At 41.1% G+C, this 25137-nt stretch overlaps 1 protein-coding gene across 1 annotated transcript in view; it reads left to right on the top strand.

Annotated features, from left to right (window-relative positions):
- Positions 1-2727: 2727 nt before the first annotated feature.
- rimbp2a (RIMS binding protein 2a) overlaps positions 2728-25137 on the top strand; it is a gene marked incomplete at its 3' end in the record, with an annotated part of 42287 nt that continues 19877 nt past the window's right edge. The window contains exons 1-8 of the mRNA XM_080419575.1: positions 2728-2845; positions 12121-12207; positions 12531-12581; positions 17245-17446; positions 18108-18265; positions 19304-19383; positions 20150-20259; positions 23851-24669. Coding sequence (XP_080275701.1) covers positions 12124-12207; positions 12531-12581; positions 17245-17446; positions 18108-18265; positions 19304-19383; positions 20150-20259; positions 23851-24669 — 1504 coding nt within the window. The 5' untranslated portion in view covers positions 2728-2845; positions 12121-12123. The remainder of the gene's footprint in view (positions 2846-12120; positions 12208-12530; positions 12582-17244; positions 17447-18107; positions 18266-19303; positions 19384-20149; positions 20260-23850; positions 24670-25137) is intronic.

Below are 25137 nucleotides of genomic sequence, written 5' to 3'. Positions count from 1 at the left end.
AGGCTTTATTTTGCAGTACCAGTGATGTAAGACCGATAGGTAACTCGCTATGTTGCGCTACTGTACAGTATGTCTCAGCCGTTGCATCAGTCTTACAGTTGCAGTCAGTGATCCATCTCTTGGAAATCAATACACGAATAGCCTTGTTTCCACAGGAGATCGTGCCCTTTTAGCACCTCCACTGTAATCATATACATTAAGTAAAGAATGTATTGTGTATCATGTGTGCCTGAGAATTTTTGTGTGTGGATTTCTGGCATTATGCCTGGTATTGATTTGAAACCTTGTTGTTGTATTTGGGACTGTTCAGTGTTTGTTTTCAAGTACAGTTCGATTTTGGATTATATTTGAACAAATTGCATGTACGTTAACAAGTGGGTCACAGTGGGTCCTCTGTCGCAGCAAAAAATCTATCCGATATTAAAATTGCCTTGAGGGCCGGTCGCCGGTGGGCTTACGGTGGATGCCACAAACGCACTCTCTGATCCGCACCAAACTTGTCACAAACACTGTTATGGGGTCTGCCATGACAATAGTCACACCAGGGCCCACAAGTGAACCGTTGTCCACTCCGCACCAAACTTGGCACAAACTCTGTTCTGGTGTCTGCCAATACAATAGTCACACCAGGGGCCATGTGTGGCCCCCAGGGGCCCTGTCAGGGGCCCCCGTCGGCCACAGGTGAAGCTTGCTCCAATCCACAACAAACTTGGCACAAAACAGTTTTCAGGGGTCTTGCATGAGAATAGTTAAAAACACAAAAAAAAACGAAATTGCACACATGTGAGGCACTACAGCAGTGTTACAACAGTGTTTAACACTTCAAATGGCCATAACTTGTGACCATTGCTCTCATCAGCCTAATATAGGACTAGATTTGAAGGCCGCATAGCAGCCTGAAAATCTAGTAAGCTAAAAGACTTCAAATCCCATCACTCTTTATGATAGGTTCCAGACAGCCTTATTCTTATACACTAACACACACTATAGGGCTGGGCAATTAACCGAAAATATATCAATATTTAGAACCAATAACTTAATCTTGCTGATGTAGGCCAATAGAATAACCGATATCTGATATTTTCACCAGTTTTTTTTTTTACATTATTGTTCATTATTCGTTATCGAGGCAAAAGTTTGAAATAATGGTGACATTGATTTGAAGTCGCCTAGCTCTAACGCACGCACCCACGTACACACAGCTGGAGACCCGGTGTCCGTCTGTAGTGGCAAGCAATTAGCTGGGTGCTAATAGTATCACATTCATTTGGGCCAGATTTGACACACATCCAGGGACACGGATTAGAACTTTTGCTCCACAGCGCAGCGCACTACATCAGGCAACACAAAGAGATGCCATCTGTTCTCTGACAAGGTGGGAGCAAAGATTAAATGAAAGTGGGTCAAAAATGTTGCCCAAGTAGTACAACAGAGATGCAGATGAACAAGATTGGCTTGTGCAGGCAACCGTGGCAAAGGTATGCAGGTAAACGCACTGCCTGGGCACCATAAGAGCGACAATAAGAGGATGAAAGAGAACAAAGAGATCTAAAGTGGAGACACTGAAAGAAAAAGGGCAGGTGACGAGTTGATCAGGGTACAGTCTGTCTCTGAAAACATGTAGAGCAATAGTTTTCAACCTTTTTCATGCCAAGGACCGCTAAATTGATATACATTTGGCCGCGGACCCCCATCTGAAAATGTTGTGCCAGGGACCCCCAGAAGCAAAGATTTGAGTTCCCTTTAAAAATATATATATTTAAAGATATGCACACATTTTCAAGATTTTTCAAAAATAGCAGATCTACAAGCTCATAGCGCGGCACTCGGTGCACTCGGTGCCTGTCTAATTTTGCTGGGGACCCCCTGGTACCCCCACTGGTGGTCCCCGGACCACTGGTCGAGAACCACTGATGTAGAGAATGTCTGTGTAAATAACAGTGTAGGAACAGTATCTGCCTCTGCCATCATGTAGAGACTGATGGCATCATCATCATGGCCCTCATGTTGATGATGATGGCATCATCATCATGGCCCTCATGTCTGAGGGCCATGATCCTCACTGTGGTCAGCGCCTCCGCAAAATATTGGTGTGGCTTCCTCCCTTTGTCTTGTAAAACAGGGAATTACACGCGCTATTCTGCTTGAAAAGGCAGTTTGGGTCACTCCAAATCACCTTGGGCAAACTTATCTGTCACACCATTGATTGGTGTGTGTGGTTTGAGGCATCGTTTTGTTAGATCCTGCGAGGCCAACACCAGAAGAACCACCTCACCTCAAGGCCACTGATTGATGAAGAATTGAGAGGCAGAGGCACTGGAGTCAGCAGCTCTCTCTCTCTCTCTCTCTCTCTCATCAAGGCTACTGTAGATGGAAATGAGCTGATAATTTTTTTTCCCTCCAGATTGTGAACTCCCAGTCAACCCTCCAACCAAAAAAGAAAGTAGAAGATTGGGGGGGCAAATCATAATGAAGCAAGAGTGAACTTCATGAATTATGTATGCATGTTTATACGATAAATTAAAAAGAGAATAAATTATGCATGCATTGACTGGAGGAAGTGATGGTGCTGATTAACAGAGTTTTTTTCTTTCTGGCTTACTTTCGTCACTGTCTGTCAGCGGACACTAACCATCCACTTTACCCCTCTCTCTCTCTCTCTCTCTCTCTCTCTGGCCCTCCTTCCCTCTGCCTCTCCTTCTTCCCACCATAACTCCTGCAGGTACAGTCAGACTATGACCAGCTGAGACAGACCTTTTCCGTTGTGAGCCAGGAGAGGGACACGGCACAGTGGGAGAGGAGTCAGCTGCAAGGCAAAGTGGAGAGCCTGGAACAGGTTCTGAAGGTGAGATGTAACCCAAGCCAGTGGGTTCTCAACCTGTGGGTCGGGACCCCCACATGCAGATGACAGTAAAGTGACAATTTAAGGACTTTTAAGACCTTTTTAATATAAAAAAAAAAAAAAAGGAGAAAAAAAAAAGACCTTTACTGCATCAAAAGTATAATCAACAAACTATACTATAAAAACTGGTCAAACATTTGCAAAATTGTCAAATAGAACAAGAAAGAGGCAGATTTATTTCTGTCTGTGTTTGCCCACTGCCAGCAATTTTCGTTTTTTTTTACCTTTCAACAGGTCACAGAAAATGTATATTCATTATGTCCGATCGTTTGTAAACACACACGCACATGCACGCTTCTCTTACCTTTTGAACTCGCCACAGAAAAGGTATATCCCTTATGATCGCGTGTCCGACTGTTTGTAAACACGCACGGTACGTGTGTGTGTGTGTCGCCCAGAGAAAAAATATTCCATCCGCAACATTTCCTTCTCCTGTAGCAGCACTTTGAAAACGGCGTGCCTCGCGGAACAAAAACTGTCACCTCGAGATAGAGACGTTTTTATGACGGAAACGGAAATCTTCGGATGACGTTATTTCCGTATCCGGGTGAGCTACAGCGAAAGTGGTCACTCCGGGTGATGGAGAACAGGGCGATCTTATATAAAACCACGAAAAACGAAAATCACGTTTTTTACGTCCTTGGCAGTGAATGAGTTAAGAAGAATGTACTGTACTAGAGAACACATCTTTACACGGGCTTGTACTTGAGGTCATGTGATCGCGTACTGCAGGTCACGGCTCTTATCGGCTGTGAGTGTTTCAGTCAAAACTGTGGGACTGGACATCTCTGAAAACAGCATTTTTTTTACGCCACGACACTATAGGGACTGTGCCGTGTAGAAGAATGTCTGCCTGTGTGTGTCTGTGTCTGTCCGCTGCAAACCACTGGACCGATCAGCGCTAAATGTCTTATTCACGGTGCCAGTAAGCCAAGGAAGTAACTCCCTGTATATGTTTTATATCTCTGCTGTCCGGAAGCAACCAGCTAACTCCAAAATGTAAATTTTTCAGGAAATGAAAAAAAATGAAGTTAGGATGTTTTGTTCATCATTGATAAGAACGGCTGAATGGAACTCCAAGCTCACAATGAGGTTGGAGGTCAAAAGGGGGTGGAGCCTGGAGTCAGCAAAACCAGCTAACTCCGGTGGACTTTAGACATTTCTGGTTTAGCAGAGAATTTGAGGATCCAATGGAGTTAGCTGGTTTTGTTAGAAGCACTTTTTAATGCTTTTCATTGGTTCAATATTTTTTTTACCAACACCCAGACGTAAAGGGTGCTCAATGGCCCTGATTTATGGGAAAAAATGCAAAAGCGTCAAAATGGAGTTAGCTGGTTCCTGCCGGACAGCAACATTTGTTATGCTTTCTGAAATGCTTAACTTTTTTAAACTTAACTTATACATTTTATACTGGAATCAATAGAGGGCAAATTGGGCTGAAACTTTACCCAAATATGGAGATTACTGACCTCATACATAATGATAATGATGATAATGAATTTATTTATATAGCGCTTTTCCAAACAAGGTTACAAAGTGCTTTACATATAAAAGGGCAGCATAATAACCACACAGGTTAAAACAACATACATAGAAGCAACACATAGTCAATAGGTCACATGATCACAACAATTAATAATGAAGAAAGATCAATTAAAAGCTGATAATATGAAACCCAAAAGCACAAGGCAAAACAGCTAGGAAAAGGCCTTAACATAAAGGTAGGTTTTTAGAAGTGATTTAAAAGAAGACACGGATCTTGCTAGCCTCAGCTCTATGGGCAGGGCATTCCAAAGCGTGGGCGCCCGGAATGCGAAAGCCCGATCGCCCCGGGTGACGAGATTAGAATTCGGGACTGTAAGGAGAGCCTTACCTGTGGATCTAAGGCTGCGCCCAGGTACATAGGGGGCCAGTAAGTCTTTGATGTAGCTGGGGGCCAATCCCTGCCGGGCTTTAAAAGTTATCTGTAAAATCTTAAAATCTATTCTGAATCTAACAGGTAACCAGTGAAGTGCAGCTAGGATGGGTGTAATGTGATCACGTTTCTTAGTGTTTGTTAATAGTCTTGCAGCTGAATTCTGTACCAGTTGGAGGCGGGAAATGGCTTTTTTACAGAGGCCAGAGTATAGAGAGTTACAGAAGTCCAAACGTGATGAAATGAATGCGTGAATTACCTTTTCAAGGTCTGCTGGTGATAAAAAGACATAGATAGTACTGACGACATAGATGATTGGCCATGTGACATCTGAGTCCACATGGAAGACACGCTGTTATTAGACTGTGTTGTTAGAACCAGTAAGCATTCTTTAGGCACTGCATCAGTTGTAGATGTTTGATAAGTGTATTGCCATAATCAATTTGGGAAAAGATTGTGTATGGAGTGGTGGCTTCAGTCTGGCTATATTTCTAAGGTCGAAAAAATTTGAACTGGTTTTGTATGAAAGTGAAAATGGGCTCCAGATTTGCTTATGCTCTGCATGGGTGAGGTTATAGTATTGAAACATGGAGTCCATTTGTACACTTTCATTACATAACAGGCCACCTTTTTACCATACATTCCTCTATCCCAGTATCTCTTCATCCTTGCAATGTTTCGTGCCATCTCAACCCATTCATCAGCACTGGACCACATTTCAGACAGTGCTGTGGTATAGCACACTTCACCGGCTGATTGCCTTAGATTCCACTTGTCTATCCGTTGCTTCTCTCACTGCTGCTTTTGTGAATGTCCCTTGCCCCGCTTCCCAGTTTAACACATTGGCTTTGTCGTAAAAAGTCAAGAACAAAAGTGATATACCTCACGAGCTACGGTGTCATCGGTTTCACTCTTTTTCATTATGTTCTGTTGTGCCAATAGTAATCAGACACAGGCTATAGTGCTGTGAAATGCACTCCCATTACAAAGCCCTGCCTTCCTGCATCTTCTATCGATTGTCTGTTTGTACGGATCGGCTGCATTCGAGAGAGAAATGTCCATGTACGAGGAGAAATTGACCCACTCTTTAATATAGAAAAGAAAGGTGTGTGAGTTTCTCATTGTGTATTGATTATGTGGATGGGGACACTATGTGTTACAGGGGAAAAAAAGCAGCGTTGTATCATACTGAGGGGAAAATACATTGTCTGCATTCCAGTGGTGGAAAGTAACTAAGTACATTTACTTAAGTAAAAAATTTAGGTATTTGTTACTTTACTTGAGTATTTCCAATTTCCAATACTTTTACTTCTACTCCACTACATCTCAGAGGCAAATATTGTACTTTTACTCCACTACAATTATTTGACAACTGCAGTTACTAGTTACTTTGCAGATATAATTTATTATATTATAAAACATACATGAACAAATTTAGCCCTATTTTATAGAGTACATAGGCTATTTGAAAATAGCCGATCTACAAGCTCACAACGCGTCGCGTCGCAACGTGTTGTGAGCTTGTAGATCTTCTATTTTCAAATATTTTAGTACTTTTACTTTGGTACTTTAACTCTCTGTGCCAGGCCCCGAGTTATCCCGAGTTTTAGGGTTATACCCTCAGTGCCAGAACAAGAAATCCCGAGTTTTATTTTTATTTATTTTTTTGAAAAAAATGTTCAGAACCCAAGATATCATTATCTGAAGATTTGCAGCTCCATCCACTCTTTGTTTAACCTATAACTGAAAAAGGCTGTATCTCGCTTCCTAAACACTTTTTTTTTTCTTTGAAAAAAAAAAAAAAAAAGTTGGCACAGTTCGCAATATTTTTTTTATTTCATTGGCACTGAAAGAGTTAAGTACATTTTGATGCCAATAACTTTGTACTTTTAAATTTTGTATTCCGGACTTTTACTCGTAACAGAGTATTTCTATATTGCAGTATTGGTGCTTTTACTTAAGTAAAGAATTTGAGTACTTTTTCCACCACTGCTGCATTCACACAGCAGATGGCTTGCTCACATGAGCGCTCGTGGGAAGCTGCTGGGGGTTAAGCGTCTCGCTCGGGGACACTTCAACATGTAGATGAGTGAGCCAAGGGTTGAACCGGTGGCCTTTCTGATTACCAGACGGCGTCTCTCTCTACCCACTCAGCTACGGCCAATTTTACACTGGGAGTTTGGAGGAAGAGGAGGAAGAGAAAAAAGGAAACGCAAACCGTGGGAGAGTAGCATAGACTTCTAAACTGTCTAAGTAGGGTTCTTAATGATAAGCTCCTTTGATGTCGTCTCTGTCGGGTGGAAACCTCCACATGTCCCAAACTGTTGCTTTTTCAGGATTCAAATTCAAAAACGGCAAAAGTAGCAGATCTACAAGCTCGAAACGCGTCGCTTCGCGCCGCGTTTCGAGCCGCGTTTCGAGCTTGCGGATCTTCTACTTTAGATGCTTTTTTAGTTGGATTAAATTATGGCATATGAGATTTAATGACAGACTTATTTACTGTGCTATTTCGTTTGACATTGCAGTTACCTAATATGAAAAACAAAAATATAAATAATACAAGTAATATGACATAAAACTGTTCTTGAGAGTAGAGTATTTTTGCGCCACAATGCCACAAGTTGTAAAAATTATTGATATCTGGCAAGACCGTTATAATTACATGTTTTTTTTGTCTTTTGTTGGGAGGTTTGCAGAATATTAAACCTTTATAAAACTTTAATTAGACCAACCATCTGCTCCAGCAATTCCCATGTCTGGAATACACAAATCACTGTTTTTGCATTCTTGCCTTGTAGTAACCACAGTGCTGCATCAGCAAATCAGTGCGATTATGCAGCCATTATCTCATCATGGCTAGGTTAACCACTTGAACCCCAGCATCCATATTCTGAGTGGAACGAAAATAGCAGATCTGCAAGCTTTGAGACGCATTGTAAGCTTGTAGATCAGAAAAGCCGGTCCGAGCACAGAGACAGTTTTTTTTTTGCATTGGCTATTCAAAAATAGAAGATCTACAAGCTCACAGAGCGTCACTTCGTGCCGCGCTGTGAGCTTGTACATCTGCTATTTAAAAAAAAAAATTTAACAAGTGTTTGAAAAATGTTGAAGAATTCAGATTTTTTTTTAATCACAAATCTTCTCCTTTGGGGTTCCCTGGGCACAAACCTGTTCAGATGGGGGGGGGGGGGGGGGGGGTCCGCGCCAATATCTATATAAATTTGGGGGTCCTTGTCATGAAAATGTTTGAGAATCAGCCTCAGGAGATCAGATCTGGTGGTGTTAATGGATTTCCTCACACTCTGAGGAGAACAGGAAGATGGTAAAAAAAAGGGAACATTACAGTATGGAGCTGTTGGATGCATTATTCATTGAGTCAGCAGCCCGACCCTATAAAACTCATCGAGTATCGCCTTCGCTCTTGGCTTTGACGTATATAATGACAACTTGACAGACCAATAAGAGTATGCTGGAAGCTCCCTCCCTTTTGACCCGTTAAGACCGGGAAAAGCATCTTGTGTCATTTTAAGATTTCTTTGGCTGTTCAAAAATGGCAGATATACAAGCTCACAACGTTTTCATGTCAAGGAACCCTAAAATGATATGTATTTGGCTGCGGACCCCCCGTCTCAAAAATATTTTGTGCCATGTATTTTTTCTAAAATAGCAGATCTACGAGCTCATAGCGCGGCACTCTTGTATATTTTTGAATAGCCAAAGTAGAAAATATGGTTAAAGTGGTTAAAATTATTGTGACGCTATATTAACAAATTTAGCTGGGGACCCCCTGGTACCACCCAATTCAATCTGGGAACGCATACCGTGTCATACCGATTTGAGCTATAACCATTATTTTATACTTTGGCTGTTCAAAAATAGCAGATATACAAGCTCATAGCGCTATTTTTTTTGAAAAATATTTAACATTTTGTGCAAATCTTTGAATGAATATATATTTTTGGAAGCGAACATTTCTTACTCAAATCTTTGCTTCTGGAGGTCCCTGGAACAAAATATTTGTGCAAATGTCCGCTTTAAAAAATATATATTCAAAGATTTGCACACATTTTCAGGATTTTTCAAAAATAGCAGATCTACAAGCTCATAGCGCGGCACTCTGTTGTTGAAAAATAAATCTAAAATGAGAAGAACAGAAATGCAGAGATTGTTTTTTTGTTCATTGTATAATTTAAGTTAAATGTTATTTTCATAACTTTAATATAACTCTGCTGTCCGGCAGGAACCAGCTAACTCCAAAATGTAAATTTTTCAGGAAATGAAAAAAACTAAACAAAAATGGAGTTAGGAGGTTTTGTTCATCATTGATAAGAACAGCTGAAAGGACCTCCAAGCTCACAATCAGGTTGGAGGTCAAAAGGGGGTGGAGCCTGGAGTCAGCGGTTTAGCAGAAAGTTTGAGGATCCAATGGAGTTAGCTGCTTTTGTTAGAAGCACTTTTTAATACTTTTCATTGGTTCAATATTTTCTTTTACCAACACACAGACGTAAAGGGTGTTCAGTAGCACTGATTTATGAAGAAAAAAAAAAGCAAAATCTGAAAAATTGAGTTAGCTGGTTCCTGCCGGACAGCAAGCAACGATAAGTACTTCAAGGTGCTGTAAAAGTGATGGGAGTTGTTCAGCAACAGGGGTCTCCCAATCTCCCCAGCTTTTTAGTAAACAGAACATCCATTTTCAGATGGGTCACCAATTTCAGCCAATCAGTAGAGACAGAGAACCCTTTTATCAGCTTACTTTTTTTTAATACAGTGTTCCAGTTCCGATTTTGTCTTGCTAGCTTGTTGATTGGCTATTTTCAGCGAAGATCTGCTATTTTGGGGAAAATTGTGAAAATGTGTGCAAATCTTTACAAATGTTTTCTAAACCCTAACGGTTTTCTGAAAAACTTATGTTGCTATATCAGTGGTTCTCAAACTTGTTCATGTCAAGGAAGGACCCCCAAAATGATATGTATTTGGCCAGTGGTGGAAGAAGGACTCAGATTTTTTACTTAACCCGTTAAAGACCGGGAAAGTATCTGTGTCATTTTAGATTTCTTTGGATATTCAAAAATAGCAGACTATGTAGAAAGTTACATAGTGCCGCTTTAAGTAAAAGCAGCAATACCAACAATATAAAAAAAAGAATCTGTTGCAAGTAAAAGGCCTTTATTCAAAATTTGAAGGTAAAGTGTGAAGGTATTTGGCATCAATTTCTCAAACCTTTTCCAAAAATAGCAGAAGCATAAAACAGGGCTTTAAGGCATAGTTCACCCCCAAAATGACACATTTTTCTATCTATTAGTCACCCCAAGGAGACCGGCTGCCTACCGGTCCGCTGGTCATCAATATTGGCTTAGGAATGCGACAAAAACAAAAGAATATCCATGAATTCAAGTCTCCATGGGGTGACTAATCATATATAGTATTTTTGGGTGAACTATCCCTTTAAGTGGTTAATGTTTGTTTTGTAATAACCCAAATCTACAAAGTAACTAGTAACTAAAGCATGCCAAATAATTGTAGTGGCAAAGCATTGCAGTGTGCCATCTTTGGCTCTTCAAAAACAGCAGATATACAAGCTCATAGCGCGGCACCTGCAATGGAGTGGAATGTGACGTATCAAAACAAATGGAAAGACTCTCAAGTAAAGTAAATGCACCTCAAAATTGTACTGTATCTGTATAAGTACAGTATTTGATTAAATGATAGGGCTGACCTTCGATTATAATTTTGGAAATCAAAGTTTTAGGCCAAAAAACGATAAAACTTCGAATAATCGCTTAAAAAAAAAAAAAAAAAGTCTAAAAAAGGCAGAAATTTAGTAGCAGAGCTGCTAAAGGAGCACTACGACATTGAAACGCGGAGCACACCCCCCCCCCCCCCCCCACCGAACCGGGTCCGCGCTGAAGCCACCCACCCCCCGTTGTCAAAATGGTGCTGGGGGGCACCGAACCAGGTCCAAGCACCGGGCACCACGAAGGTGCCCGGTGCTCCGTTAGTGATCTATTAAGATCAGCTGTAGAATGCTGCTCCACGACCCACTGAATGTAACCCGACACCCAATGAGCTATACTAGTTGTGTGTCGGTGTCGTGCGCAGTAAATAGCAGATCGAAAAGCTCACAACGTGTCACGAATAGGACGCGTTGTGAGCTTGTAGATCTGCTATTTACGGCATGCAACACCAGTGTGCAATAGACCATATTCACACGGCGGCCATATTGGAATTTAACATTGAAAGTGCCGCCACCCGGGGTGGCTACTTTCATTGACTTCATAGAAACATGGCCGCCGTGTGAATATGGTCTATTAAGTATGTTGTGCTCCGTTCCCCCTCTCATTAATGTATGACTTAAAGTAGCACGGATTTACCACTGTGAAGTTATGGAAGGTGGAACGTTTCCAAAAGATGAAATCCCAGGAATAATGGAAGACACTGGAGTTTTAAATCGAAAGTGGGTTAATTTACGCCACGTGATAGGTAGGATCTAGTTATTTGTTGACATGGAAGGACCAGCAGTAATTGACAATAAACGTATGCTCAGGTTCTTTTGCATTAAAATGAGCAGCGGAACACTTGCTATGTTTGTCAATTGGAAATTCGAGAGGATTTATTTGTCAGTCACAAACGTCGTAGTAAATGTATTTTATCGAGTCGTCGTGACTTTCATTTTCGTATCTACGAGAGTCTTAGCGACCACCCCCCCAGTTCGCCCTGGAATGTCACCAGTAAAGCCTGTATTTCTCCAAACATGTACAAATGGAAAATGTAAGGTGCTTACCCGCTTGCCTCAAATGATAACTAGGTGTCCGGAGTATTTGTGCAATATATTAGTCCATACTTTTCAATTAAGAAGTGTTTAAATCTCGTCTGTGACCGATTCTGTCGGAAGTTCCCAATGGGCGGTAGTGACGGGGCGCGTCCGGTGAAAGCCGGAATTACACTCAATGTAAACAGGAATTAAACGAGGGGGGAAAATGGCGTTCGTCCACAGACGGGATTAAAACACGTCTTTATTCAAAAATATGGACTAATACATTGCACAAATACTCCGGATACCTAGTTAACATTTGGGGCAAGCGGGTAAGCACCTTATAATTTGCATTTGTACATGTTTGGAGAAAAAATAATCAAATAAAAAAAAACGGCCAATTACTCGATTTTTGAAAAAAAAGTTCGAATCATGTGCCATCGAACGAAGCTTCGAATATTCGAGTTATTTGGGTCAGCCCTAAAATGTACTGAGTTTCCGCTGGTTTCATCCTTGTGACTATAACCATACCCTGTGTCTCTCTCTCTCCAGCATATGTGCGAGGCTGCGGTGCGGAGGCATGACCACGCTTTGGAGGTCCTTCACACCCAGCAGCAGGAGATCAGTCAACTGCAAAGGGTAAAGACCCCGATCAGATCTAAAGCTAACGCTTTGGCAGTATGACCCATTCATTCAGGGGATAGGCATCTCTGTGTCATTTTAGATTTATTTTTTGGTGTTTCAAAAATAACGGCGATCCAGGAACACATCTGTGTCATTTTAGATTTCTTTGGATATTCAAAAAATAGCAGATCTACAAGCTCATAGCAAATTAACACTTTTTTTCCAGTTTAGATTGGGGTCCCAGAGATACAAGTCGTGTCAAACAGGGGGTCCTTGAGAGTAGAAATGTTGACAGTCATTGTCCTATGTCACCAAGTGCTTCTGGGTTGTGTCTGCAGGCTCAGGTTGAAGCTGATGGCGAGCATGAAGGAGCAGTACACCTGTTAAAGGTATGTAACAGAGCAAACCTTATCAATCTTGAGAGTTTTTCATTTGTCAAATGTAAAGTTGAATGTAGAAAAAGTCTTTTTTTTTTTTTTTAATATAATTTTTTATCCCGCTATTTTTATAACCCTTTTTTTTTCACCCGGTGCCAATTTCCTAATTGATCCTGGGCGCTACACCAGCCCTACACCAGCGCTACACCATTCCCCCACAGCCGAAAAAGTCTTTTTAATCCAATTCCATAGCACGCAGGAGCACAAAGTAGTGTGGACAGTGTTTCTGTCCCTGTTCCTTAAACACCGACTGGGTTGTCCTTGGCCATAGGAAGAATGTACATGCTGATAATATTTTAATATGTACTCAAAGGTTAGGATCAGCCCCTGTCTAAGCCTATTTCAACTACGATCATATTATTATTATCCATCCGCGACACTTTAATGTGATTTTGTTCAGCAGGCGAGCCTTGACCCATGCCACCGCAGAGTAGAGCATTTTAACGCAGCCTGTTGAAACCCCCCAAACCCCAAAAGCCATCTAAAAATGAGCTCACGGTATTTCAGCTGTTAGTCATGGCACTAATGGTGCAATAAAGATAATTTACATTGTGAAAACCACACGGCCTCTCTGGGTGAATGAATGAAAAAGATGCACGATGAAGAAGTTCAAGTCGATCCTGATTCATGATTCTTGATATCTGTGGACATGTTTACACAGATGGGGGTCTATATAGATATAACACACACACACACACACACACACACACACACACACACACACACACACACACACACACACACACACACACACACACACACACACACACACACACACACACACACACGGTATGTGCTGTACACGTGCAGTATGTGTTGTATTCTCCTTTTGTACAGCTTCTCCTAAATCCATCAGAGCTCAGTAATGGCTCCGAGGTGGAGCTATTCTGCCCTCTCAAACTGTTGTATCTACTTCCATCTTTCTGCTGAGTCCACAAGACTCTGTAAATGTGCTTTCATCACAGAGCAAGGCTAGTAGTAACGCTCCCTGTGGCTATATCGGGCCCTGACTGTGTCTTCTTATCTGCTGTGAACAGTGGTGTAAAGTAACTAAGTACATTTACTCAAGTACTCTGTACTTAAGTACAATTTTGAGGTATTTTTCCTTTACTGGAGTATTTCCAATTTTCAATACTTTTGCTTCTACTCCACTACATTTCAAAGGCAAATATTGTACTTTTACTCCACTACAATTATTTGACGTTAGTTAGTAGTTACTTTGCAGATATAAATCATTTTATTATAAAACACACATTTACCACTTTTGCCATATTGCATACATAGGCTATTTGAAAATAGACGATCTACAATCTCACAACGCGTCGCATCGCGACGCGTTGTGAGCTTGTAGATCTGCTATTTTCAAACATTTTAGTACTTTTACTTTTGGTACTTTAAGTACATTTTGATACCAATACTTTTGTACTTTTACGCAAGTACATTTTATATTCCGGACTTTTACTTGTAACAGAGTACTTCTTATTGATAAGAATTATCAAGTATTGATACTTTTACTTAAGTAAAAAATTTGAGTACTTTTTCCACCACTGGCTGTGAAGCAGGCCACGGGGCTCAAGGCGTCCCCTGTAAGTTTCAGTATCGCCACTGTTGGGCAGAAACCTTGTATCTCCATATTTCGAAATTCTTCTGTTGTTGCTTTTTTCCCCCTTAACTCTTTGACTGACAGAGTATTTTCATAAAGTACTCCCCCAGTGCCAGCAATTTTCGTGTTTTTTTATTTTTATATTTTGAATTTTTCTCATGAAAATAATTTAAAGACACATAATTTAAAGACCCAGCACAAATCCGCCACTAGAGAGCAGCACATGACAGCTTGATCAGGTCGTTGGGTTACTCTCACCCTTCTTGATAGATTAGACAGGGAAAAACATGAAAACGGACGTGACGTAGTCCCAGATTGTTTTGATCGGCCAAAATTACGATGTGATACACGACGGCGATGACTGATCGTCACCCAGACCATAGATTATAGAAGAGAACCTGTCCGTTTGTCCGTTATACCGTGTGAAAAACCGTTTGTTTACCTATTTTGGACGAAAATGACCGGGGAAAATAATCAAAAACCGGAAACGGAATCCAGGTCATGAAACCGGATGCAGATGTCCGTGAAGTAAGTGGAACTCGAAAATAACATTGAATATTAAGCAGCATAGCGCAATCAGAGATTAAACAATGAACGCGCGTCCAGCGCGTCGAACGCGTCGACGGCCAACTGGACAAAGTAGCACTTGACGCGTTATCGCGTCGTCCGCAGTCAAAGAGTTAATCAACGCCCTATTTTATACTTCGTTGTATGCCAGTGTCACGTAAAAGAAGCTAAAATAGCAGATCTACAAGTTCACTATTTTCGAAACGTTTTGTAAAATAAGTAACAGTTTTTGACAGTGGCGATATGTATACGTGTATGTATGTGTATGCATAACTTCTCTATATTTATATAACCTCATAGTTATTAACTCAGGTCCCAAGTCATTGTTGTCTCTGATAATGTCTTTAACGTACTTAACTTTTATAAGCCTCTTAACTGGTTGCAGTGAGGGGCTTTGTTATCAAAGTGTAGCAGCGTTTTGTCGGAGATGCATCTCGTTGCTGACGGGCAGAAACCACCTATCTCCGTACTTTTTTTTGTTTTCTTTCGTAAATTAGTCCTACTTTATCCCATTAAGACCGGGAAAGCATCTGTCTTTTTAGATTTTAACCTCTTTAACCATTATCTTATACTTTGGCTATTCAAAAATAGCAGATCTACAAGCTCATAGCGTGGCACCGAGTGCCTGTAAATTTGTGCAAATCTTTTAATATATATTTTTTAAAGCGAACACATCTTATTGCTTCTGGGGATTCTACAAATGTCTTCTAAATCCTAACAGTTTTTTTTTTAAACTTGTTGCTATAATCAGTGGTTTTCAAACTTTTTCATGTCAAGGATCACCCAAAATGTATTTGGCCGCAGACCCCCATCTCAAAATATTTTTTTCCCAGAAGCAAAGATTTGAGTTAAAAATGTTCTCTTTTAAAATATATATATTCAAAGATTTGGACAAATCTTCCAAGATTTTTCAGTGGTTACACAGATTTGAATGGGTTATCATACTACAGCGTCACACAAAACTAAGCATAGTTAACAGATTCACAAGCTTGCGGCGCGTTTCGAGCTTGTAGATCTGCTACTTTTGCTATTTTTTTTATTTGAATCCTGAAAAGTACCAGTTTTGGACATATGAGGTTTCCACTCGACAGAGACGATCTGTAGCTGTAATGGAGGGCTCTTCACTTCTAGATGCTTTGATTAGACTGCAGCTTTTTTTGATATCGCAAGCTGTTCTAAGCTGGGGCTGGGGTTGCCTGGTAATTGCTTCTGCGTTTGATCTGCATAAACCAGTGGTTCTCAAACACTTTCATTTCAAGGACCCCCTTAAATGAATGTACATTTGGCCGTGGACCCCCCTTTGAAAGATTATGTGTTCAGTTCTCAGTTCAGTTCGGCTTTATTTTCAGGTCCTTTGGACAAGTATACAAGAAAAAGTACATAAATATATATATATATATGTATATGTACATTCCATTCATTGTTTTGGTTTATATGTTTACAATATATCAAAATATATAACAATATGTACATGTACTTACAATTCATTCGTTTGGTTTATGTTTTGTGCCAGGGACTTTTCGAGAATCTTCTAAAATAGCAGCTCTGCGAGCTCTCAACGCGTCCCGAATAGTCTAGTACAAAATAGGGTTAAAGTTTATTAACCCTTTAAGACCAGGAACGCATCCGTGTCATTTTAAGATTTCTTTGGCTATTCAAAAATAGTGAAAATTTGTGCAAATCTTTGAATATATATTGTTTAAAGCAAACATTTTTAACTCTGTTACAACTTCTGGGGGTCCCCCCTGGAACAAAATATTTTGAGATGGGAGTCCACGGCCAAATACATTAATAAAAAAACTGATTTAGAAGACATTTGTAGAATCCCCAGAAGCAAAGATTTGAGTTACAAATGTTAAAAAATATATATTCAAAGATTTGCACACATTTTCACGATTTTTTCCCCACAAAATAGCACAAAGAAATCTAAAGTGACACAGACGCGTTCCCGGATTGAATGGATTAAACAGATTTTGATGCCATATAAACGCATTTTGCTGGGGGAGCCCCGGCCCTCAAGGGACCCCTGGGGTTCCCCAGACCCCACTTTTAGAACCACTGGATTAGACTGCAGCTTTCTTAACATTGCAATAAGCTAGAAAGCATCTGTTTTGGGGGGTGGTGTGGTAATTGGTTCTGCATTTGATCTGCATAAACAAATAGAATGCAGGCTAATCTACAGAGAACTCATATACGCAGGAGAATTACACATTATGAACAATAAGACAACTTAACTGATGGCTTTGCACGTGACTTGCAAGTCACTGACACCTCTCTCTCTCTCTCTCTCCCTCTCTCTCTCTCTCTTTTTCATTCCCTCTCTCTTTCTCAATCTCCCTCTCTCTCTCTCTCTCTCTCTCTCTCTCTCTCTCTCGCCCCTCCACCCTCTGTGTTTTACTGCTGCTCCTCTCTCCCTTTCACTCTTACTTTCTTTCACTGTGAAAGGTCAAGGTTTGTGACCTAGAACAGAAATGCCGGTCACAGAATGAGCAGTTCCACCAGCTCTCAAAAACGCTGCTGAATTTCCACCAGGGGCCAGATACCGTGGATGTCCTTCATTCTGACCTCAACTCCACATCCCAGTTTCCCCTCTCTCCAGACAAAGTCTCACAGTTCCTCAACGGACTGGACACGCAGGCAGCACAAGGTGGGCCGGTAGTATATCAAGATTCAAATACTTTATTTGATCTATATCTCCACTGCAGTCAGAACGTAGAAACAATACAGGAAATTGTTTGTGTTAATTTTTATATGCTCCCTCCCGAGTGATAATACTTTTTGCTTTACTGGGATAGCTCATAACAAAATATTAAGAAACTCCACACAACACTGTACTGCAAATACCATTATTATGATCCTGTTTATCTTTGTCAGAATAGATTTTTGTTTGTAAAATGTTGTCGCTGCATCCAGTCCATCATGAATACAAATGTCCCACATTTACATTATAACTACATAGGTATTTGTTGAAACAGTCAGTGTTGAATTATATACACATGTCTATTATTTTCTTATTTTTTATAAGATATAAAATAAAATAAAATCAGATTCTACTTGATCAAATCATGTCAAAATGATTTGTATTTTTGAGATCCTCATTTTGAGATTTGTAACTTGGTGTTTTGTGATCTGAGATGGAGGTGGAGTATAAGTGTAAAGTATTGAAAAATAAAAGTACCTCAAAATTGTACTGTAAAATGTACTTACTTTCCACCACTGGCTATTGCTGTATACTCGCGGCAACAGAGGCCATACCATGGCCACTGAATAGAAGCTGTTCATTTGCTATGGAAATCAATGTTTCCCAGGCAATGAGAGTGTGGCAAACACGCCTTCACTGATCACCCAGTTCTTCCTCCGCCCACCGCAGACCGGAGACCGAGATTGGCTAGAACAGCTGTCCGTCAAACCCGACGCCGTGACGACAGACCATCCAAGCAGCCCTCGACGGGCAACACCCTCGGAGGTGTGTCGGGTTGACATATTGTCTCTGTCGGGCAGAAACCTCCTCTTAATACCTTTCATTGGTTCGATATTTATAAAACCCACTCTCAGCCTTAACCACTTTCACTTTCAAAATAAAAAAAAGGAAAAATAGCTGATCTACGAGCTCACAACGCGTTGCATTGCGAGCTTGTAGATTGGCTACTTTTGCACCGCTCTCTTGTTTGACGCATTAAAAAACATAAAGAGTTGAATTATGGAGATACAAGGTTTCTGCCTGACAACGATATACAGTATGTATGACAATACTTTATGTGCACTACTTAATGCATGTGTGTATGTGCAGCATCACGTCACATCATCCCTACACTGTCTTCTCTCTCTCCTCGTAGTGGACGATCCTAATCTAAAAGTCATAACGTTGGGTTAGTATTTAGAATGTTTGATTTTAGGGCTGCAACTATTGAGTATGTCCTTAGCGATTATTCTATCGGTTACATTGTCGAATAATTGCGAAGTGAGTTTAAAAATAAATCGTCAACGATTAATCACTTCAGCGATTATTTTATACCTCGTTGAACAATAAAGTAAGTAAGTAGATCGGAGAGGCTTATTGTCGGTATCAGCCGAGAACGTGGGAGTCTTCCCCGTTACAATGCACTAGACCCCTGGGAGATGGATTGCTGAGGTGGAGCGCCAATTATTTTGTATAGTCGATTAAATCGATTATTTGTGATTAAATGTTGCACCCCTAGTTTGATGCATAGCCATTAAAGATTAAAACTAACCCACAAGGCTAACATTCAACACATTTCTTGCTGTCAAATATACTTTCATGGGCTTGATGGAAAATATAAAACCGGTAATATATATTAATAAGGCGTGGTAAAATGGCATGGTACTGATGTAGAGGCCACCAGCAGGTCAGGACAGGTTTGAGTATTCCTGGCGCTGTTACATTGTCCATGATTTCCTAGCTTACTTGCAGCTACATTGGAGTTTTTGGTTTTGAATGGCGTTATGTCAATGTGAATGACTAGATCCCCATGCCCTTCAACAGATGGAGGATGAGGTCAACCCTTCACCCAGGTCCAAGCCTCGTTACACAGGCCAGGTCCGCCTCTGCACTGCCCGTTACAGGTGAGTGAGACCAGCTCAAGTTCTGGGGTTAACAATTACATTATATCATTTAGGCATTTAGCAGATGCTCCTATTCAGAGTGACATACAAAGTGAAAGATTAGAGTAAATTGCATGAATTCTTGTCAATTATTTCTGTGCTTTTTCTGCCTGTATTGATGGTAACAGTGTAGACCAGTGGTTTTCAAACCTTTTCATTATGCATTTGGCTCCGGAAAATCTGAAAAGATTTTGTGCCATGGACCATTGGACCCCCAGAAGAAAACAATACAATAAGATCAAACATAACAAAGAACATAGCAATAAATACAATGAAATTGCATTACACAACCGTAGATTGTAAGACTTCAGTCCTGTATAATATACACATGGCCATATTTGAAGGGGAAAAAAATGTATATATTACATCTGTTTGAGTGTAGAGATGCATGCAGCCATTGTAGAAGAGACCCTTATTTACATGCTCCGCTTGCAGATCTAGATCAGTTTAGAATAGATGCAGGACGGATATCAGCAACCACATCAACTTGTTATTCACTTTATTCAGAAAGGACAGATCAGATAAAGCTATAATGGTCAACACGGGTTGTTTACAAAAAATCTGCCTCTTTTGCCTTTTGGTTTGTCAAACACGTAATGTCAATGTTTTCCGACTCAATGCTTTTCTTGGAGGTTATCCAATAATGTCTTCAATCAGCAAATGAATAATGATAATTTATCATTTTACATTACAAATGTAACCACAACAAGGTTCTTTCTCCTTTCAGTTATAACCCTTATGATGGACCAAATGAGCACCCCGAAGCAGAGCTCCCCCTTGTGGCCGGGAAGTACCTGTACGTGTATGGCAACATGGACGATGATGGCTTCTATGAAGGTAAAAGGCTGAGTTGTGATCAAATGTGGATAATATGCACAATAAAATCTGAATCAAACACGAGGCTTCTTGATCCACTGACCTGTTATGACTGGAAAGGCTATTCTCATTCAAATCTATATGAAATGGTTACTTTACTTACTGGGAGTGTATTTTTATCCCATTCAACTTATCATTGCTGTCGCCCAGAAACCTTATATATATATTTAAACTTTTATTTATTTTTTGTAAATGAATGCCCTACTCTATCATACAAGAGTGACTTTGCAAAAGTAGCAACAATAATGCAATTTTTTGCTATTTCTGAAACATTTTTAAAGTGTAAGTCGTTTAGTCTGTCTGTGGGTTTTATATAATAAACTGGATTTTCAGGCCTTCAAATCTAGTCCTATATTGCGCTGATCATAGCAATGCTCACCGTGTTATGGCGTTTTGAAGTGTTAAACACTGCTGTAACACTGCTGTAGTGCCCCGCATGTGTGCAATTTAGGTTTTTTGGTGTAACTTTTTATGGCAGACCCCTAAACAGTGTGCAGAACGTAGCAACGGTGCGCCTCACAAGTCCGAATGTTGTGTTTGTGTCCACCGTTGGTCCACCCGTCCTCTAGGCAATTTTGATATAGGATATTGAACCAATAAAAGTATTGACAAGAGCTTGCGACTAAATAACCACACTGGATCAATTGGAACACAGGTGATTTATTTCATTTTCTGAAAAGCAATGGTTTTGGACATGCAAGGCATCCAACTGACAGCGATATGATTACGCCCTATTAGACAGGGGTGCCCTGAACTGTTGTAAGGAATCTGCAACAGTCACATCAAGCCTGTATGACATTGTCTCATCTAATCTCACACAAGATGTAATAATGCGTAGCAACAGCAGCCTGTATGCTATGTCCTTCCGTTTGTCAACACTTACTGTGACATATTTTAAACTGGCACTCTCAGCATCTATGTCACCAAGGCAGATTCCTGTATGGCTTTTGCACTGATTGTATTTTTTGATTAATCAAATAATCGAGAAGCTGTTGTTGTTGTTTTTTCAACAAATCTAGAAAGGAAGTCTGATTAACTACTTAAACCCTATTTTATACTTTGTCATACAATGGTGTCACACAAAAACAATACGAAATGTATATCAACAAGCTCACAAGTCGTGATGTGACACGTTTTGAGCTTGTAGATCTGCTAATAATATTACCAACAAATGTTGTTTTTCTTAAATGCAGTAGCAAATATTATTTTCAACTGCATTTAAGATTTGATTATTATTAAAAAAATATCGGTTACATTAATTAGTAATTCTTTCGATTAACTGACGCACCCCTTCATATTAGCATTATGAAGGCTTCTCTATAAGACTCGATGCTTATCCTTATAGCTCATATGCTCCCCAGCCAGCGCAGCCCAGCCCTTTGCAGTCATGTTCAGCTGCTGTGACTCACCGTCTGTGGGTGGTGACTGGTAAGATGGCCTTGCATCCTGGAGAAAGCCTCGTGTTTACACCCCTGGGGAGGCAGGCTGATGGCTCAGACCAAGCTGTTGTCAAGATGGGGACCATGGTCCTTTTTAGTTCAATGGCTAATCCAACAAGCCTCTGCTTGGACAGCACCACTCACACACACACACACACACACACACACACACACACACACACACAGCCGTCATTTTACCGAAGACAGCGTCGAAGATATTGTCAGGAATGCAGGGAGAAAAACTAGCATCTTCAGGGACTTTCACAGTCTCTCTGTGGTGTGGGTGATGGCTGATTTAAGCAGTCAAACCTGGCCTGAATCCAAGCTAAATGGACTCTGAGCTGGGTGTGACTGGACACCTGTTGTGCAGTGCATCCATCTAATAAATGCACACAGGATACATCGGTCATCCCCACACACAGAGAGAGAGAGAGAGTGAGAGCGAGAGAGAGAGAGAGACTCTGTCATGGCAGCAATTAGATCTGCTCTGTCTTGCCACTCTCTGCAATCAGCAGTGGTGGTGGAAACTACAAGCGAAAACCGGAGTACTTGCTATTAAAAATACGTCCGTATTCAAAAGTACATGTTTTTTTAAATATGGAAGTATTCAAAGGTACACTTGAAAAAGTACATATTCTTTTTAATATAATATAATATCAATGCATTGTTGTATTAAAATGTTGACATTTCCCCCCCAAAATCAAAGATCAAAGATAATAGTGAAAATAGCAGATGTATTCTCTATCTTATCTACAAGCTGAAGATTAGCTATTTTCACTATATTTGAAAGAGGGTTTAAGTGTTTAATTCATAATGAACTTTTTTCGTGAACGTATTTTGAAATATAGTGGGGTGAAAGAAATACCTAAAGTACAGATACTCAAAGAATTTACTTAATAATTGACAATAATTGAGTCAATGTTGGCTTAACAAAACTGTGCAGTTATTAAGTTAAGGACATTTAAATTTTGTTCATAAATCAGTCTTTTCTCCCGGGACTATTTTCAGCTCGGCTTTCAAATTAGCCCATACAGAATGCATTAAAATGCCACGATAACTTAACTTTCACAAAAGATTACAGCATAAAACAATTTAGTTGGCTTAACTATCTCAAGCAAGTTTCAAGTCTCTGTATTTTCATACTGTACAGAAATTAATGGAGAACATTGGCTTCCTTGAAGACCAAGCCAACCGTGGTGTGCTAGCGTAATGGTCAGCAGTAATGTCAAGTATTCAGTGAGTCATAGTTAATAAGCTTCACATGTCACGCCCGCCACCATGGTCCTACGAGCATCAGAAACTGTGATTTAGTGTGACAGTGTGACAGAAAAGATCACTTCCTCTGCCTCATGTTTGTCTTCGTCATTACATAAACAAAGAATTTTCTTTTGCCTGTAGTGCAGCTAGATTACAAGATGAATCAATTAATGCTAATTTAGGACCACTAGTAGGACATACTACGCTCACATTAATGCAGTGAGACATTGCAGGATATACATACCGACAGGATACTAAACCAGACAGCAAACATATTAAAAACGTTATTAATCATTCATCGTGACATTTTTAAAACGGGACATAAAACGAGCCGACAGAGCAAACATTCTGACAAGACTAGCAATACAGTACGTTTCATTAACAGTCAAAAATATATCTTGTCTGGATGGACGTCTAATGTATTGTATATGAGAATAAATGGAATACATACCCCAGTAGTCTGATTTTGCTTATTTAGTTTTAGTGCTGGTTCTCGGTGTGTATCTATCGCCTCTGAACTACTGTTACTTAGTGCTTATGTACTGTACATTTTTTTTTAAACGTCAAAAGGGATACATTTTACAAGTTGCAATACAAACTGTACATACAAAATAAAGGAATAATATTACATCGGTTACCTAATTACACTCCATCCCTCTCTCTCTCTCTCTCTCTCTCTCTCTCTCTCTCTCTCTCTCTCTCTCTCTCTCTCTCTCTCTCTCTCTCTCTCTCTCTCTCTCTCTCTCTCTCTCTCTCTCTCTCTCTCTCTCTCTCTCTCTCTCTCTCTCTCTCTCTCTCTCTCTCTCTCTCTCTCTCTCTCTCTCTCTCTCTCTCTCTCTCATATATATATATTCAGGGGAGTTACTGGATGGCCAGCGAGGGCTCGTCCCCTCCAACTTCGTGGAGTACGTCCAGGACAAGGAGAAAGCAGCCATTCAGGCAGGGGAGGGAGGGGAGGACCAGGGGCCGTTGGGCCATACCACCTTAGCTCTGATGGGAGTGGACGGTGGTTGCCTGCAGGACGGTCTTCTGGGCTCCGCCAACAGCCTGGGTCCCTGTAGCAATGGGACAGGGGGACCACTGGACCCCGAGGACCTGGCCGAAGATGTCGTGCCTTTCCCCCGGAAGATTAACTTGATTAAGCAGCTGGCGCGCAGTGTCATCGTAGCCTGGGAGCCCCCACTGGTGCCGCCGGGCTGGGGTAACGTCTCCAGCTACAACGTGCTAGTGGACGGCGAGCTGCGCGCCAGCGTGCAGTACGGCAGTCGGACCAAGAGCCTGCTGGAGAAGCTGGACCTGGACGGTTGCGTGCACCGCGTCTCCGCGCAGTGTGTCACCGACCGCGGCCTGTCCGACGAGCTGCGCTGCACCCTGCTGGTCGGAGCCAACGTGGTGGTCGCTCCGTGTGGGCTGCGCGTGGACGACATCCAGCGCGACACGGCGGAGCTTTCCTGGCTGCCGAGCAACAGTAACTATGGGCACACGGTGTTCCTGGACGGGGTGGAGTACGCCATGGTGAAACCGGGGAGGTACAGGCTGCGTTTCCACAACCTGAAGGCCATGACGGTGTACAAGGTGACGGTGGTGGCACGGCCACACCAGGTGCCGTGGCAACTGCCCCTGGAGCAGAGAGAGAAGAAAGAAACTGGGGTTGAGTTCTGTACTCAGGCTGCGGGTGAGCAAGTCAATTTTAATTTACTGTTTGTCTCGGAGATGCATATCCATTGTCTCCAGGGCACTTGTCGTTGCCGGGCAATAATTTGTTTATCACATACCCATAGCCTTATTTATTCACAAAGACGACAAGAAAATAGCATTTATCAAGACTTAACTTGGCATTACTGTCAATGAGGAGCTGCCCCAGTAAACAAAATGCTGGGATTCCCCAACAGTGTGGTGAGGGAATTGGATGAATTGGATAAAAACACAGACGGCCTCGCCTTTACACACACATTCTGTGAACTGTCAAAGGTCTCTGTTTTCCACTCTGTGTTTTGGTTCCTTTGCGCCCAGATAAACTCCAGTGTGTCCTCAGATGTGAATTCTACCAAACCATCAACAGTATGTTTGGTGGCCGAGTTTCATCCATGTGTGACATTGGGAGTTCCTCCAGCAGCGAGGTTACTCACGGTGACAGTTCACG

The sequence above is a fragment of the Gymnoscopelus braueri genome, assembly GCF_963280865.1.
Source record: "Gymnoscopelus braueri genome assembly, chromosome: 22".
Classification (NCBI taxonomy): Eukaryota; Metazoa; Chordata; class Actinopteri; order Myctophiformes; family Myctophidae; genus Gymnoscopelus; species Gymnoscopelus braueri.
The sequence above is the reverse complement of the archived record's forward strand: the minus strand, read 5'-3'. Positions and strand labels throughout refer to the sequence as shown.